Source organism: Mauremys mutica, chromosome 9, assembly GCF_020497125.1.
Source record: "Mauremys mutica isolate MM-2020 ecotype Southern chromosome 9, ASM2049712v1, whole genome shotgun sequence".
NCBI lineage: Eukaryota > Metazoa > Chordata > Testudines > Geoemydidae > Mauremys > Mauremys mutica.
The window spans coordinates 40566401-40581713 of NC_059080.1; the positions used below are offsets into that span (position 1 = coordinate 40566401).

General features: G+C 42.1%; 1 protein-coding gene across 3 annotated transcripts in view; it reads right to left on the bottom strand.

Moving 5' to 3' along the window:
• The window catches only part of LOC123377333 (H(+)/Cl(-) exchange transporter 5), a 104725-nt gene that overhangs the window by 51230 nt on the left and 38182 nt on the right, over positions 1-15313 (bottom strand). For 2 of the 3 annotated variants that reach the window (XM_045030103.1, XM_045030104.1), the window contains exon 2: positions 5562-5714. In XM_045030103.1, coding sequence (XP_044886038.1) covers positions 5562-5714 — 153 coding nt within the window. Of the gene's footprint in view, positions 1-5202; positions 5223-5561; positions 5715-15313 lie in introns of those variants that run through there. The other variant, XM_045030107.1, reaches the window with a different exon arrangement.

The following is a 15313-nucleotide window of genomic DNA, read 5'->3' on the forward strand; positions in this document are numbered from 1 at the left end:
TTCTTTCAGTGGGAAGAGTGAGGAAATCAAGATCTAGATTATCTGACAGATGTAACAAAAAGCAAAACAAGGTGAGGTATTTCTGCTGCTGCCTGAAGATGGCCCTGTTACTAAACAGGTTTTCTGTATCTACTATAAAGCTTATTTTTATGTACATTATCGAAATATCATAAGATTTCTCACCACACCCTTTGGGCCTGTCTACACAAAAACAACTTTTAGTTTGCAACAGGACGGGATTTAAATCCACCTCACATTAGCCTGCCATGCACTAAGCGTCCATGTGGACCATTTTTCCTTGCATTAAAAGTTCCATCGTGTACTTTAATGTGGTTTCCTGCCCAGCTCTAGAAGGGACATTAGCCAAGAAAAATCCAAAGAAGTTTGGCCATACTGCTGTTTGTGTACCCAGACAGCTGCTCCATGGACTGGCGGTTTTTTGTTTTTTTTTAATTAAGAGATCAAAGAAGAAAACAAAATTTATCCACTTCCCCCTGTGTTGCCGTACACTGCTATATGGGAGATGCACAACGGGCAAAATGAGTTGAGGAAAGTACCAGCACACAGAGAAAACACCAGATACTGCTCAATCTGGGATACATGGAAGGAAAAGAAAAGGCTCGCTAAGAAAAACATTTTGGGAACATTAAAGGACATTTTAAAGTTAATCCCAAGCTCTAAGCAAATACACGTCTCAGTGACACCCTCTTTAAAGTGTTTCCATTAACCATCTATGGATCTCTTGTGTGGTTTTCCACCCAGTCATGGTTTGTGTACAAGCCAACTCCTTTAAGTGGAAAAAACAGTTACAGCTGACCATCTCCATCAGTGTGCAGGAAAACAAGGGGAAAAAAAGCTGCTCAGAATACTAATGTATCTCAAGCATTACAATATTTGTATTCCCTCTACCTTCCTTTTTCTGAATTGGACCCAACTGGACAGAATATAATTAGCCCATTGAGAGACACTAAATTAGCTCTGCAAGAGGTAGTTAAAAAAGAGTTACTCATTTTTTAAATCTGCTGAAATCCAAGTATAGACATAGATGGAACAGCACCAAGATATAGGAAAGAAGCAGTGTTTACAAGTCCATTGGCAAATCATGCTGGTTTGTAAATGTTAGTAATCAGTTAAAGGTACCTATAAAGCCACCGCCAACCTCAGTAGAAGATTTTATATTTTAAAATTCTATGTTACCAAAAGCGCATCTAATATACTCCTTCAAGCAAATTTGATAGCCTGAGTTTTTATTCCACATCATTTTTGATGCATTTGAAAACTGACATGTCTGACTGTCTTTTATTTTTGAGAATCAGACTAAGTTACTATATAGTGAGATATTATAGTTCTACACCAGTGGGTGAGATGAAGTCTATGCTGAATGATAAGTGTGCATATCCACCTTGAAGGACAGTAACATTAGACAGATGGTTCTGACCTACACGTTAGGCCTGATCTACATAGAAAAAATTATATTGGCATAGCTACATCAGTAAAAGGGTGTGGAAAAAAAACCCACATCCCTGACCCACAGCTATGCCAACAAAATCCCCCATGTAGACACAGCTATGTTGACAGAAGCCCTCAGCCTTCATTTGGAGGGAGTGTTCCAACACCAACAGAAAAAACCTCTCTGTTGGTAGGTTGTGTCTACACTATGGAGCTATGCCAACACAAGCATGCTATTATAGTCCTCATAATATAGACATATAGTCACGGATTCACGAATAGCACAAAACACATGTAGCCTAGTTCACAGATTTACAGTTTAAGATCAGAAGGGACCACTGTGATTATCTAGTCTGACCTCCTGTATTACACACACCATAAAACCTCCCCAAAATAATTCCTAGAGCAGATCTTTTAGAAACACATCCAATCTCGATTTAAAAATCACCACTGGTAGAAAAATCCACCACGACCCTTGATGAACTGTTCTGATGGTTAATTATTCTCACTGTTAAAAATGTGCCTTATTTCCAGTCTGAATTTGCCTAGCTTCAACTTCCAGACATTGGATCATGTTAGACCTTTCTGTTAGAGTGAAGAGCCCGCTATTAAATATTTGTTCCCCATGTAGAAACTTATAGACTGGTCAAGTCACCCCTTAACCTTCTCTTTGTTAAGCTAAATAGATTGAGCACTGTGAGTCTATCACTATAAGGCAGGTTTTCTAACATTCTTGAGGCTCTTCTCTGAATCCTCTCCAATTTATCAATCTCCTTCTTGAACTGTGGACACCAGACCTGGTTGGGGACCCTAGATCAACGATTCCCGAAGTGGGGGAGGTGGCCCTCGTGAGGGGTTGGGACGCTGCAAACACATTTCAGAAGGGTTGCAGACACCCTCCTTCCTCCCCCGCACAGGGTTGTGGAGATAACGATCTACGCACGTTTTCAAGGTTAACACAATGTAGTAATGCTTGCCTGAATCTGCAGATAGCATGACACCACTGCTCCAGGAGTTGTAAACTGCTCCACTCATCTGAATACAGGCCCTGCATGATCCAACTTTAGATCAAAACCAAAAGAATTCTTCCTTGAGGATGAGGCAAACTGGAGGGAGATTGATTTGAAACCCCTTTGTTGAGCCACACTGCCACCAGATGTGCACGCTGTATTGACTGACTTGTCTTGCAAGGACTCATTGGAGGTACAGTTTGAAAGGGAAGACATTAATCAGTTTTGGTACTCAGTGAAATGTGAATCTCCATCACTTTTTTCATAAGCTCAAAGAGTAATACTTCTGTTTGCTTCCTGTTTTCAGTGTTTTAAGAATTGCTGCCATTAAAAACCAAGCACCACCATCGCAGAATGTTGAGAACTAGCTACTTGTGTCTGACAACATTCATGGTGCATTTACAACTGATTTGCAACTCCTCAGACTCATGCATCTTATTAACAAGAATACAAAAAGTTATTATGCTTAATAAAAACTGAAGTACCTTTTGAATGAAAATGTACACAAATGAGCATTTTTGTGTATGTTAGCAATATGCAGAACAAAAAAATCTTGTCTAGTAATTGTAAGCAGTGTGCCATAGTGAATACAGCACTGGACTGGGTCTCATGAGACTCGGGTTCTATTCCTTACTCTGCCACGCATCTGCTGAGTGACCTTGGGTAAGTCACTTGCCCTTTGTGCCTCAGTTTCCCCATCTATAAAATGAGTTTAACAATATTGACCTCCTTTGTAAAACACTTTGAGATCTACTGATGAAGAGTGCTATATAAGAGCTAAGTAATTATTTGTGGGGTAAGGAATTGGAGATTGAGGATTACAGAAGATTGAAAATATGGAAAATATAATGCCATCACATAAATCAATACTACACCTTCTACTGGAATTCTATTCTGATCACTTCAAGGATATGGCAGAATTAGGAAAGATTCAGAGAAGTGACAAGAATGATTAGAGACATTGAAATATTGATATGAAGAGTGCTTGAAAGAAATTGGCATTATTTACCTTAGTAAGGAGATGAGAGGGGTCATGATAAATGTAAATAAAATAATGGATGGTACAGAGGTGGTGCATCAGACACTTTCTATTCTTCCAGTCTTGCAACAAAAACGAAGGGGGCATTCAATGAAACTAAAGATGGGAAATTCCAAACAAAATGGAATACTTTTTCCACACGATACATGGACTGTGGAACTCATTGCCACTGTATGTTAGAGACAAAGAATTTTGGGGGTTGGACTAGATGACCTCCTGAGGTCCCTTCCAACCCTGAGATTCTATGATTAAAAGATGGACTGAATATTTATATGGAAAACAAGAGTATCCAGAGTTATAGATAATACAAGTTTTGGAAGGAATGTAACATCTCATGCTTCAGAGTTTAACTCTATTAGGGATGATATTTAAATCTTCATAGGGCAGATTATGCCACATCTGCCTACTGTGGGATTTTTAAACCTTCACTCTGAAACATCTGATGCTGAGCAATGTTGGAGATAAGGTATTGGCTTGACAGTCCCTGGATCTAATCTAGTATGGCAATTCTTGGGTTCCCATGGGAGGGAATAATGGAAAACATTGATGGCCTAAAAAGGAAGATGTGGCTGGAAAAGTTTGGAAGTCACTGATCTAGACAACCCCTCTAGTAAGTATCAGTATGGTTCCTACGGTTGTATTTGAGTCTTTTCTTCAGCCCAGTTTTAAAAGACATCAGCAACAGGGATGGCACAAGCTAATAGATTTCCCTGTTCAGATATTTTCTGAAGAACTTAAATTTTCGTTGGCTCAGTCTCCTTACTCTTACTTACATCCCAGTCAACTATCCTTAACAATTTCTCTCCCTCCCTGCCATTTTGCCCCTTAAATACTTTAGACCATTATACCCCATTTCCTTTAGCTTTTGATCAGCCAAGATACATAGAATTAGGTCTTTCAAGTCTCTTTGTCCACTATCATTTTTGTGGCTCTTCTCTAAATCCCCACCAATTTGTGCACATCTTTTTGGTATGAGGTCCCAAGAGTATTCTAAGTGCTCTCTCTAACAAGTCCTCTGTAGACAGGGTCCCTCTCCTCCCTGTTCTTTATTCCGCATTCGATAAATTGATGAACCTCAAAACACCTTTATCTCTTTGCTTTACTGAAGTGGCTGCACTGTAGCAATGCAGACTACTGTTTCAATGAGTCACTTCACCCTGGGTGAAAGGTACGTTGTACTTATCAGTTGAACAAGATAGAGGGGAACTTCCCAATTTTCAACATCTAAAAAACAGTAAACCAGAGCAGATGGCTTTGCTGAGACTGAAGAGCACCTCACATAATAGCTGCCTTATAAAGAAGGGCAGCCAAGATCTTTGGATGGGTGCTGAACAATTATGAGTAATAGAGCTTCTGGGCCATAACTGTCCCAGGGATCATGTTTGCTTTTACTGATACACCAGGCTGCCTCAAGACACTTATTATTTGCCTACTTGCCCCCAGTGATATGTGAAGTGCCTAGAAAGGACTGTGGGGGAGGAAAAACAAGTCCTTGAAGACACAGAAAAAGAGTGCAGGCTAATTTGTTGTATATACTAAAAGATCACACAAACAGAAAAATATATTGAGAAGAGAAAATACTTTCCCTGTATGACAATTCACTAAAAGTGTACAGCCAGGATTAGATAGTTTACGGTGATGGGGAGGCGCCCTGGCTTCTCTCCTACAAATAGTCACTAATCTACCTTCTGTAGTCTATCTTACCTTCTCTTTTAAAGAAACACTCAGCTACTTTGTGCTGCACCCAAGTCCTAATTCAATCACTGTTTACTTATAGTGACAGAAGCCAATGGAAGCAGGTGAGTGCACACTTGGCTGCTATATGGTACTACAGCAGCCTGTACAGAAAGCCACCCTGGTGAAAATAGTGCAGTGTAGAGAATTGTGTTGAGGTCACAATAGGAGTGACACAGCAAAGCATACAGCTCTTACACCACAACCTGGCCACTCCATTGAGAAACTGGCTCTTGCTACAGTCACACGAAGTAGTACACATTAACCTGAAATCTACATAAAGATTTTAGTGATGAGGAATTTAATGGAGATGGCAACATGAGCATTACCTCCCAACATCTCTCTATCCAGCGGGGGATCATCATCTGTGATGGAGAAATCCAGAGCTCCTCCTGCTATCTCCACCATGTCTTCATCACTGGTGCTGCTCTGGAAACTCCCTCGTCGAAAGCCTTTATTATTCATGGCTACAGCTGCTGAACCTAGAATGGAAGGGAAAACAAAGATAGTTTCATAGTATAAGGTTGAAGACACCAATGTGTACACCTACGTTCCACAGTAGTGGATGTCTGGCTATGTGCTAATCCAGTCTGACTAGCTGAATGGAATAAAATCGTAGACCTGGTATCCTACATACCGGAAGGGATTTATTTTTTCAATATGGCAAACCTACATGAAGTATTACAGCTGCTTGTTCTAGCCCAGGGATCTGACTGGATTTTCCACATTTACAAGCTGTTGTTCCTGTGATATATTTCATGCTATCATATGGGCCAGAAACAGTGATTTAGTTACATGAAATAAGAAGACAGCATTTCAAAGAGTTACCTGCAGGGCGCATAAAAATCAGTGATTTATTTAAATCCAGTTTTTAAAACTCTTTACAAATGAATGTATTTAATATTAAATTTGAAATTATAACCACCTATTAAAGCTAAAACTTACTATCATCTATTAAATTAAAAGCAATATTCAAGCACTACAAGTCTGCTGCCAAAGTTCAAAAGAAAGTCAAACCATTGAACTGGTGGAAGTCACTGGCTACGAACCAGAGTTTTGTAAAGTGCTAAACCAACTTTTGACAACAGTAGTCCTTTGTGCAGGTGCAGAGACAATACTTTCTTCATCTTTAGTTTGACTAGTTCAGTTCAATGACTGGGTCTCAAAATTGAGAAACAGATTGGGAGCTGAAAAAGCAGGAAAGCTTGTTTTCCTTTTCCACTCTACAAAGAAAAATGAGATGTGAGTGGATGAGACCTACTCATTCTAAAATTTTAAAGGACTCAGTGACCGTAAACAATCAGTTCAATTCACTAACCGTTAATATTTCTGTTTAATAAATCGATTTTATATACAAAACATGTTGATAGAAATAAGTTTATGTACCCAATACATTTGAAGTAGTTTTATTTTAGCTATTAAAAACAAATTTGAAAATGTTATTGGGCATTTTGAATTGAATTTCAGTTACCATCCAAACGTAGCATGAGGAATGATGAGTAAAAAAAAAAAAAAAATCATTTAGTAATGTTGTGATGCGTCATTCGTTTTCTAACCAAAAAATGAACAAATTAAGAATCTGAATAAATGTATGTTAAACTATTATATAGCTTTAAATAAATGTGCACAGATATAATGTACACTCCTAGTTAGCAAAGAACCAAATTTAGTGTAAAGGCTATATTCGCTTACATGTCAGCATGTTTTAACCATACAAAGACTAAGCCTCTTTAGAAAATCAACAACATAGCACAAATGCAAAACAAGATTGATTTAAATTAACAATTGATTTTAATCCACCCTGGTTACTTGTAGAGATGCCATGAAAGTATAATACTAAAATGCTCATGTTTTTAAAATGGATTTTGAAAACCACACACCCCCCAAACTCAGAGGGAACCAGCTTCAACAACAGAAATTAAGATACACCGCTACCTCGATATAACGCCACCCGATATAACACAAATTTGGATATAACGTGGTAAAGCAGTGCTCCAGGGGGGGTGGGGCTGTCCGGTGGATCAAAGCAAGTTCAGTATAACATGGTTTCACCTATAACACGGTAAGATTTTTTGGCTCCCAAGGACAGCATTATATCAAGCAGGGGCAGCTCCAGGCACCAACACGCCAAGCGCATGCCTGGGGCAGCAAGCCACGGAGGACGCTCTGCCGGTCACCGCAAGGGCGGCAGGCAGGTTGCCTTCAGTGGCATGCCTGCGGAGGGTCCATTAGTCCCACGGCTTTGGCGGACCTCCCGCAGGTGTGCCGCCGAATCCGCGGGACCGGGGACCTCCTGCAGGCAAGCCGCCAAAGGGAGCCTGCCTGCCGTGCTTGGGGTGGCAAAATACCTAGAGCCGCCCCTGATATCAAGGTAGAGGTGTATTATGAACATGCACCTAACTCAAGAAACTACAGCCACCAGTGCACTACATATCAAAATTCAATATTAAATTCCCCTAAAATGAGTTCAAATCTTGAAGTAGGTGGGGTTAAAACCCACATACAGTCATGTAGAGGGATTTAAAAGGTAATGCATGAAGTACACAACAGACCAGAGAAGGATTTTTAAAAACCTGGCAAGCAGTCATGTCAGAAAGGTTTTTAAATCCAGGCTACAGAGCTGGTATACTGAAAAAAAAATTTTTTTTCAAACAGCCAAACGTCTTTGAACTAGCTCTAGAATTTCTGTATTGCCCATAATCATTTACAGAATCCTAAACCCTTCACTTCACCTGAATCAGACAGCTCAGTAGCAGAAGTTAATACATAGTGTATTTCATTTTCAAAGTTCTGGCTAGGGTGACAAGGAACATTTGCACTGTAACTCAGAAGCCGCACATGGTGGCTGAACATTCCCAAGCAAAGAGAAGTTAAACCACTACTGTTATCAGCGGGTGAAAGATAGCAGGTTCCTTAGCCTGGTGTTTCCAGACAAGGAAGACAGCAAAGAAATTCATTTGCCAGTAATTTTCCTGTCTTCACCTCCCTAGATTATTCTTCTTTTGCAAAAAGATTACTATGTAACATGTTGCTCATTAGCCGCTCTAACACGAAAAACAGACGTTGGGCTTTTCTTCTCTCAAGTGTTTTTACAACACTGGATTCTTTCTTCCATTGTGAATTCTTCATGCTGCTCCAACTGCATAAAGGTGTTGTAAGCCCAGCAGAAATGGCACAAGGAAGTACATGCTAGAAGGCGATTCCCCTTGCAAATGCTGGCAGAATGGCACTACTGCACCCTTTGCTGAGTTCGCCTGTCCCGGCGGCCTGTCTGCCATATGACCAGATATGCAGCTCAGCCTTGTTTTAGGAAAAACAGCACTTCCAAACAGCATGAATTATGCTCTGCAAAAGCATTTCCTACTGCTAAGGAAAACAATCCTGGCATTGCAAAATAAGATGACAAACAACTTCTCTCAGAAAAATACCCCTAAAACCACAGTACACTGGTTAGCCTTTAAACTGTGTTTAAACTTTAAACACATTAAACTGATGCAGAGTGCAAGAGAAAAGAAAATGCTATGGGTACATTCGCTTTAGTTGAACACAATGTTCAGTACAGCCAGTAAGCAGCTGTACTCTAACCCTAACCTAATGCACAGAGTGCCTTTATATTCATAGCCCTCTGAACGCCCACAGATGGAACAACTTCCAGTATTTTATATAACGTGCATAGAGGAGGTTGGCTATAAGTTTTATTTTATCCATGTAACTGAAAGTGACTTGTTGAGGATTTGTGACCCATTGTGTGTTCTCTTTGGCCAAAAGATTTACAAGACAGTAAAATAAAGTCTAATGTTAATCAAGTGGAATCCTCTTGTGGCACAGTGTTTACTTAATATATCCAAAAAGTATTTCTGATTTCCACCAGATATGGAACTCTATTTCCTGACCGAAACTGATCCGCACTGTTGTTCTTTAAGAGCTGACATGTTTCAAGCCAGTAGAGGCTGCATACAAGTGATAAGCAAAGATATCCCTATATGTATGCCCCTTACCTCTTAGACACAAGACATCAAGAGCCTCAATTAGGATGATATAAATGCGACAAACTTTATTTAAAAAAAATACATGAATTTCATGCTGGACTAATAGCCCTCTGAAAGCTGAAGTCCAATGTATTTAAAGAAAAGGAACAGCACAGACTGGAGTGTAGATGTCCCGACACATTAATCTCTGCTAGTGAGATTCATCTCTGATCTGCAGGAACCACCTCTGGGGGGAGAACATTGCAGTCTGAATAGATCTCCGATAAGCCTGCTGGCAAGGGGACAACTCTAATGATGGTTGTATTATGTGGCTATCTAGCCACCACGAAGTGGACTACGAAATATCAACTTGCTTCAAACAGGCATCTCACAGCTGATAGAGAAATGACTGTCACAACCACCCTGGGAGACAGACTAATAACCTTGAGGTCAAAGACTCATTCTCCTAACTATCCAGGTCCCCATTTAATGAAATTTTCATTACTTGTACATATGTTTTTTGGAGAAGTATTATTTTTAACTTCTGTTATTAAGTGTCTTATAAGTATGAAAAATGAGTATCCCAAATGGTTGGAAAACTGTTCTCAGAACGTAGTTATCAGTGGTTCACAATCAAGCTGGAAGGGAATATTGAGAGGGGTCCTGCAGGGATCAGCCCTGGGTCCAGTTCTGTTCAATATCTTCATCAATGATTTAGACAATGGCATAAAAAAAAATACACTTAAGTTTGCAGACAATACCAAGCTGGAAGGAGTTGCAAGTGCTTTATAGGATAGGATTAAAATTCAAAATGATCTGGACAAACTGGAGAAACGGTCTGATGTAAATAGGTGAAATTCAATAAGGACAAATGCAAAGTACTCCACTTAGGAAAGAACAATAAATTGCACACATACAAAATGGGAAATGACTGTGTAGGAAGTACTGCGGAAAGTAATCTGGGGGTTATAGTAGATCACAAGCTAAATACTGTATGAGTCAACAGCGTCACATTGTTGCAAAAAAAGCAATCATTATTCGGGGATGCATTAGCAGGAGTGTTGTAAGCAAGACACGAGATGCACTGCTAAGGCCTGAACTGGAGTAGTGTGTCCAGCTCTGGGTGTCACATTTTAGAAAAGATGTGGAGAAAGTCCAGAGGAAGCAACAGAAATGATTAATGGTCTAGAAAACATGCCCTATGAGGGGAGTTTGAAAAAATTGGGTTTGTTTAGTCTGGAGAAGATTAGACTTGGGGGGGACATGATAACAGTTTTCAAGTACATAAAAAGTTGTTTGTTACAAGGAGAAGGGTGAAAAATTGTTCTCCTTAACCTTTGAGAATAGGGCAAGAAGCAATGGGCTTAAACTGAAGCAAGGGAGGTTTAAGTTGGACAGTAAGAAAAAGTCCTAACTTTCAAGGTGGTTAAGCACTCAAACAAATTGCCTAGGGAGGTTGTGCCCTCTGTCACTGGAGGATTTTAAGAACAGTTTAGGCAAACACCTTTCAGGACTGGTCTAGTTATTACATAGTCCTGCCTTGAGTGCAGGGGACTGGACTAAAAGACCTACTGAGGTCCCTTCTAGTCCTACACTTCTATGACTCTATCCCAAGTTTCTAGCCATCAAATGTAATCTCAATGTTTACTGAAAGCCTTGTGCTTCCCAAACACAAAGCAACTCGCCCTGTGTCTCAGGATGAAATCAAAAGGCCAGATGCCTCCAAGAGCAGACATGTATGTTTCTATGTTCCACCACATAAACCAAAATTGCTATTGTTCAACAATTCTGTCTGAAATTCATACCGGGTAATTTCTGCTAATTAAATATACCTCCCAGAATATTACACTAGAAAAAGTACACTCCTTGTTCTTCTGATAGCTCTGAGAATAGCTTTGAGTGGACTGGTACTGATCTTTCAACCAATGGCTGCAGCCTATGGATAGCTCCTCTTTTCTATCATTCTTGTTATTTAGAATTTTAGCTGCCGAACATCAATCCCTTCATCCGCAAGAACTTACTTGTACCTTTTGAACGGGTATTGAACTTATGCTATAAAGAGACTTGGATATGAACTTTCCTGTCTTTAGATGTGTACATGTGGCTCCTAGCTGAATTGCTCCCATTCACTGACACTGCATAAGAAAACTTCCTGATAGTCCAATAATAAATGCTGCGCAACAGCCTCTGTGCATGCTGTATGGAAGCAAGCGGCTGACTTAATATTTACTGTAAAATACAACTGAACGCTTCTTTCAGGGATGAATCTTGAAGTCCCCAGTTACAGAAAATACAGCAGTAGGTTGTTGAAACTAACAACCATGCTTGTTTTTTGCCTTATTTTGAGAGACTAGTCCCTCAGCAGGTGAGCAGTAAGGCTATGCCTACACTGCAAAAGACACCTGCAGCTGACCCGGGCCAACTGACGCAGGCTTGGGCTAAGGGGCTGTTTAATTATGGTGTAGATATTTGGGCTTGGGCTGCAGTCCAAGCCCTGGGACTCTCTCCCCTCGCAGGGCCCTAGAGCTCAGGCTGAAGCCTGAACCTGAACTCCTACACTACAATTAAACAGCCTCTTAGCCTGAGTCAGATGGCAGGGGCCAGCTGTGCGTTTTTAATTGCAGCGTAGACATACCCTAAGTTTCCAAACTAAGACTCCTGGGTCCTCCTGTGCACAAAAGAAGTGTGCCACATGCTTCGTCCCTACATAACGACCTTGTGACCATACATGAATGAGAGCAGCTCTTCCTTCCCCCCTCCACAAATCCATACACCCCACAGCTCCTTTATGGCATAAGGTAAAAAAATCACTGGAAGAGATACAACTTGACTTTCCCTCATGCCCCATGGTGAGCATACATACCAAGAGATTGCTGGCCTAGCCAGGGGGAAGCCATCTTCCTAAAGACTCTCCAATCAGCCTCTTCCACCTCTTTCAGCCACAAGATGCCATTTTCTCCATATCAATCAGCCACAGTGCTGAAGCACTGGATTAAAAACCCCAGCAGATCCACCCTTCTGGTGGCTGGAAGTGACTCAGAAGATAGGAACCCTAATAACAAAGCTAGACTGAGTACTGCCCAATAGGAATTTGCATTTCCAGAATGATGTTCTAGTCCTTTTGTATCTCCATCATGACGTTAACCAGGCCCCTTTGAGTACTTTTAAGTCAGAAAACAATTCCCAGGGCTCCCGGTCTCTTTCTCCTTCCCATTTCATACTTAGTCATGTGCCAAGCGCTAAAATAAATTTGTTTCCCATCCCTACTCAACTGTTTTACTCTAACTGCCACCTCATTCTGAGGGCTGCTACTCCTTTTCTTTCTTTACCCGAAGCCCAACAGAGCTGTTTGGTAGGAGTGAAGGAAGTAGCTGCCAATTCAAGCTCACACCAGTCAATCCACTTCTGTAAAGCCAATCTTAAAGGGCCAATGCTCTAAACAAAGGAGTATGTTGAAACAGCTCTGTTGACTACGAACATTTCAAATGCAGCTCCCAAACACATTTTGTCCATCTGATAGAAGGTTTGGCTTTGGCTCCAGAGCTAGTACACAGAAATTATACCAGAGAAGAAATAAATCTTTCAAGAGAACTGAACAATTCTAATCCTGATCAGCTGCTTTCATGAGACATTCTGGTGGAGAAAGGAGTGACAGTTTACCACCCGCGGTTCTCTTCACTTGAAAATCCAGATAATTAGAGAGACAGTACTTTTCTTATAGTCCAAGACAATTCAAATGCAAGTTTCCAAACCAACCATCAGAGCACCTGAGAAGCAATTCTTGATTCCCCCCCAGTTTGGCTCGTCCCTGAATCCTGTATTCTTCTCTTGCTCCCTCATCTCAAAGCTCACACCACAAATAGTTAGAATTACTTTGAAACCCTATACAAACACTAAGAAGGAAAAATATCAACAGCACAGAAATCTGTTCTAACTGCAAATAGTTAGAAAAATTTACAATACAATCATTGGATTGTTGTGCCAATACTTACAAGACCTGGCCTGAAGCCAACAGAGCAAAGATTTATAGCAACACATTCACATTGCTACTTACACTTGTGCTGTGGTTTCAAACATAATTTTTTTATTTTCAGAGCTGAAAACTTACTCATTACAAAAGGACCCCAAAGAATAAGCTAGTTCATCAAAATAAGTTATTTTGGACTCTCTTGTATAACAGGAGGAAAACACACACGTTAGAATTTCAGATCCTTATATGCAACCTTAATTTAGATATTGCCTTTGATTTAAAAAATGAAATTTGACAAAGAAGCAATGACCCACAACAGAATTAAAGGTATATAAAAAACATTAAAATAAATTAGCCATACTTGTGATCACAGCAACCTGGTAGCGCTACATAGTTGTCACTGTTTATGATACATTCTGCCCTTGGCTCAGTTTGGGAAACAAAACTAGACTAGTATCAGAGGGTTAGCCGTGTTAGTCTGGATGCATCCGACGAAGTAGGTATTCACCCACGAAAGCTCATGCTCCAAAAACTAGACTAGTCACTTGTATTGGGGCCAATCCAAAGCCTATATAACTCAATGGGAGCTGGCATAAGTGGGCGCTGGATCAGGTCCTTTCTGTTTATAGTCAGATTCACTCCCTGGTTCTCAATTGGATGAAGCTGTTCTATGTATATTGGCAACAGTGCCGAGGGGAATGACAACAGGAAAAAGATGGATTTCTTCAAATTCAGTCACAGCTTTTAAAAAAATTCTTAGAGCATCCTAAATTGCTCCTAAACTACTTCATAATGCCTTTACTTGATATATAGTTAACTCTTCCCAAAGCACTAATCAATTAAACCCTGTGCATACAGGTTGCAGCAAGCAGTAACCGGAGAACAGTGCCTCACTGTAACTTAATTGATATTATTAAAGCAGAGTACAAATATAATTCCAAGATACTGATCTAGTTGAGTGTCTTAAAATAATGTGGGTTACACTCTGCAGCACACAAACACTACCAGACTAGTTTTATAGCAAGATTCAGACTAAAGGGCTCTATGTACTGTATCACTGCCAAGTCAAACAAAAGCCTCTTAGCCTTAGGACTGAGACAAGTGCTCTCTTTTGCTACTACTCTGATCATTAGAAAAGTAGAACAGATCACACAGCAAATTCTTGTGACAGTACAGACCCCAGAATTTCCAAGAAATAAGACTATTCTTTGTGAAGCTTATCTACCACCCTCACACATACACCTCCTCAGTCAAGAGCAGGGGTCTCAAACATGCGGCCCGCGGGCCGCATGCGGCCCGCGGAGCTCTTCCCTGCGGCCCGCGGAGCTCCCCAGGGGAGCTCCGCAGGGGCCCCCAAGAGAAAAGCGGAGGCTCCCGCCTCCGCCCCTCTCCTGGAGCCTCGGCGCATAGAGCGCCGAGTCTCCGTCCGAGCGCCTGAGCCCCGCCCCGATCCGAGCCGCGTGGGGAGGGGGCGGGGCTGGGAGCTCTGGGCTGAGCGCTGCGCTCGGCGTGGAGCTCCCAGCCCCACCCCCTCACCACGCGGCTCTGAGCGGGACCGCCGGAGACGCGCTCGGGTAAGGGGGGGGGGAAGCGGACCCGCCGGGGCCGGGGCCGGGCCCGGGCCGGGGGAGGGAAGCGGGACCCGCCGGGGCCGGGCCGGGGGGTGGGTAGGGGGGGGGAAGGGAAGCGCTCAGGGCTGGGGCAGAGGATTAGGGTGCGGGGGGATGAGGGGTTCATGATGTGGGGGCGCTCAGGGCTGGGGCAGAGGATTAGGGTGTGGGGGGATGAGGGCTCTGGCTGGGGCTGAGGATTAGGGTGCAGGGTCCTAGTGCCTGCCCTCCGCCAGTACTGGCAAGGCAGGCTTCCCTTACCCTGAGCCTCTCCAACCCCTAATCCTCAGCCCCAGCCAGAGCCCTCATCCCCCCACACCCTAATCCTCTGCCCCAGCCCTGAGCGCCCCCACATCATGAACCCCTCATCCCCCCGCACCCTAATCCTCTGCCCCAGCCCTGAGTGCCCCCACATCATGAACCCCTCATCCACAGCCCTCACCCCACACTCCAAACCTCTTCCCTAGCCCTGAGCCCCCTCGCATCATGAACCCCTCATCCACAGCCCTCACCCCACAGCCCAACCCTCTTCC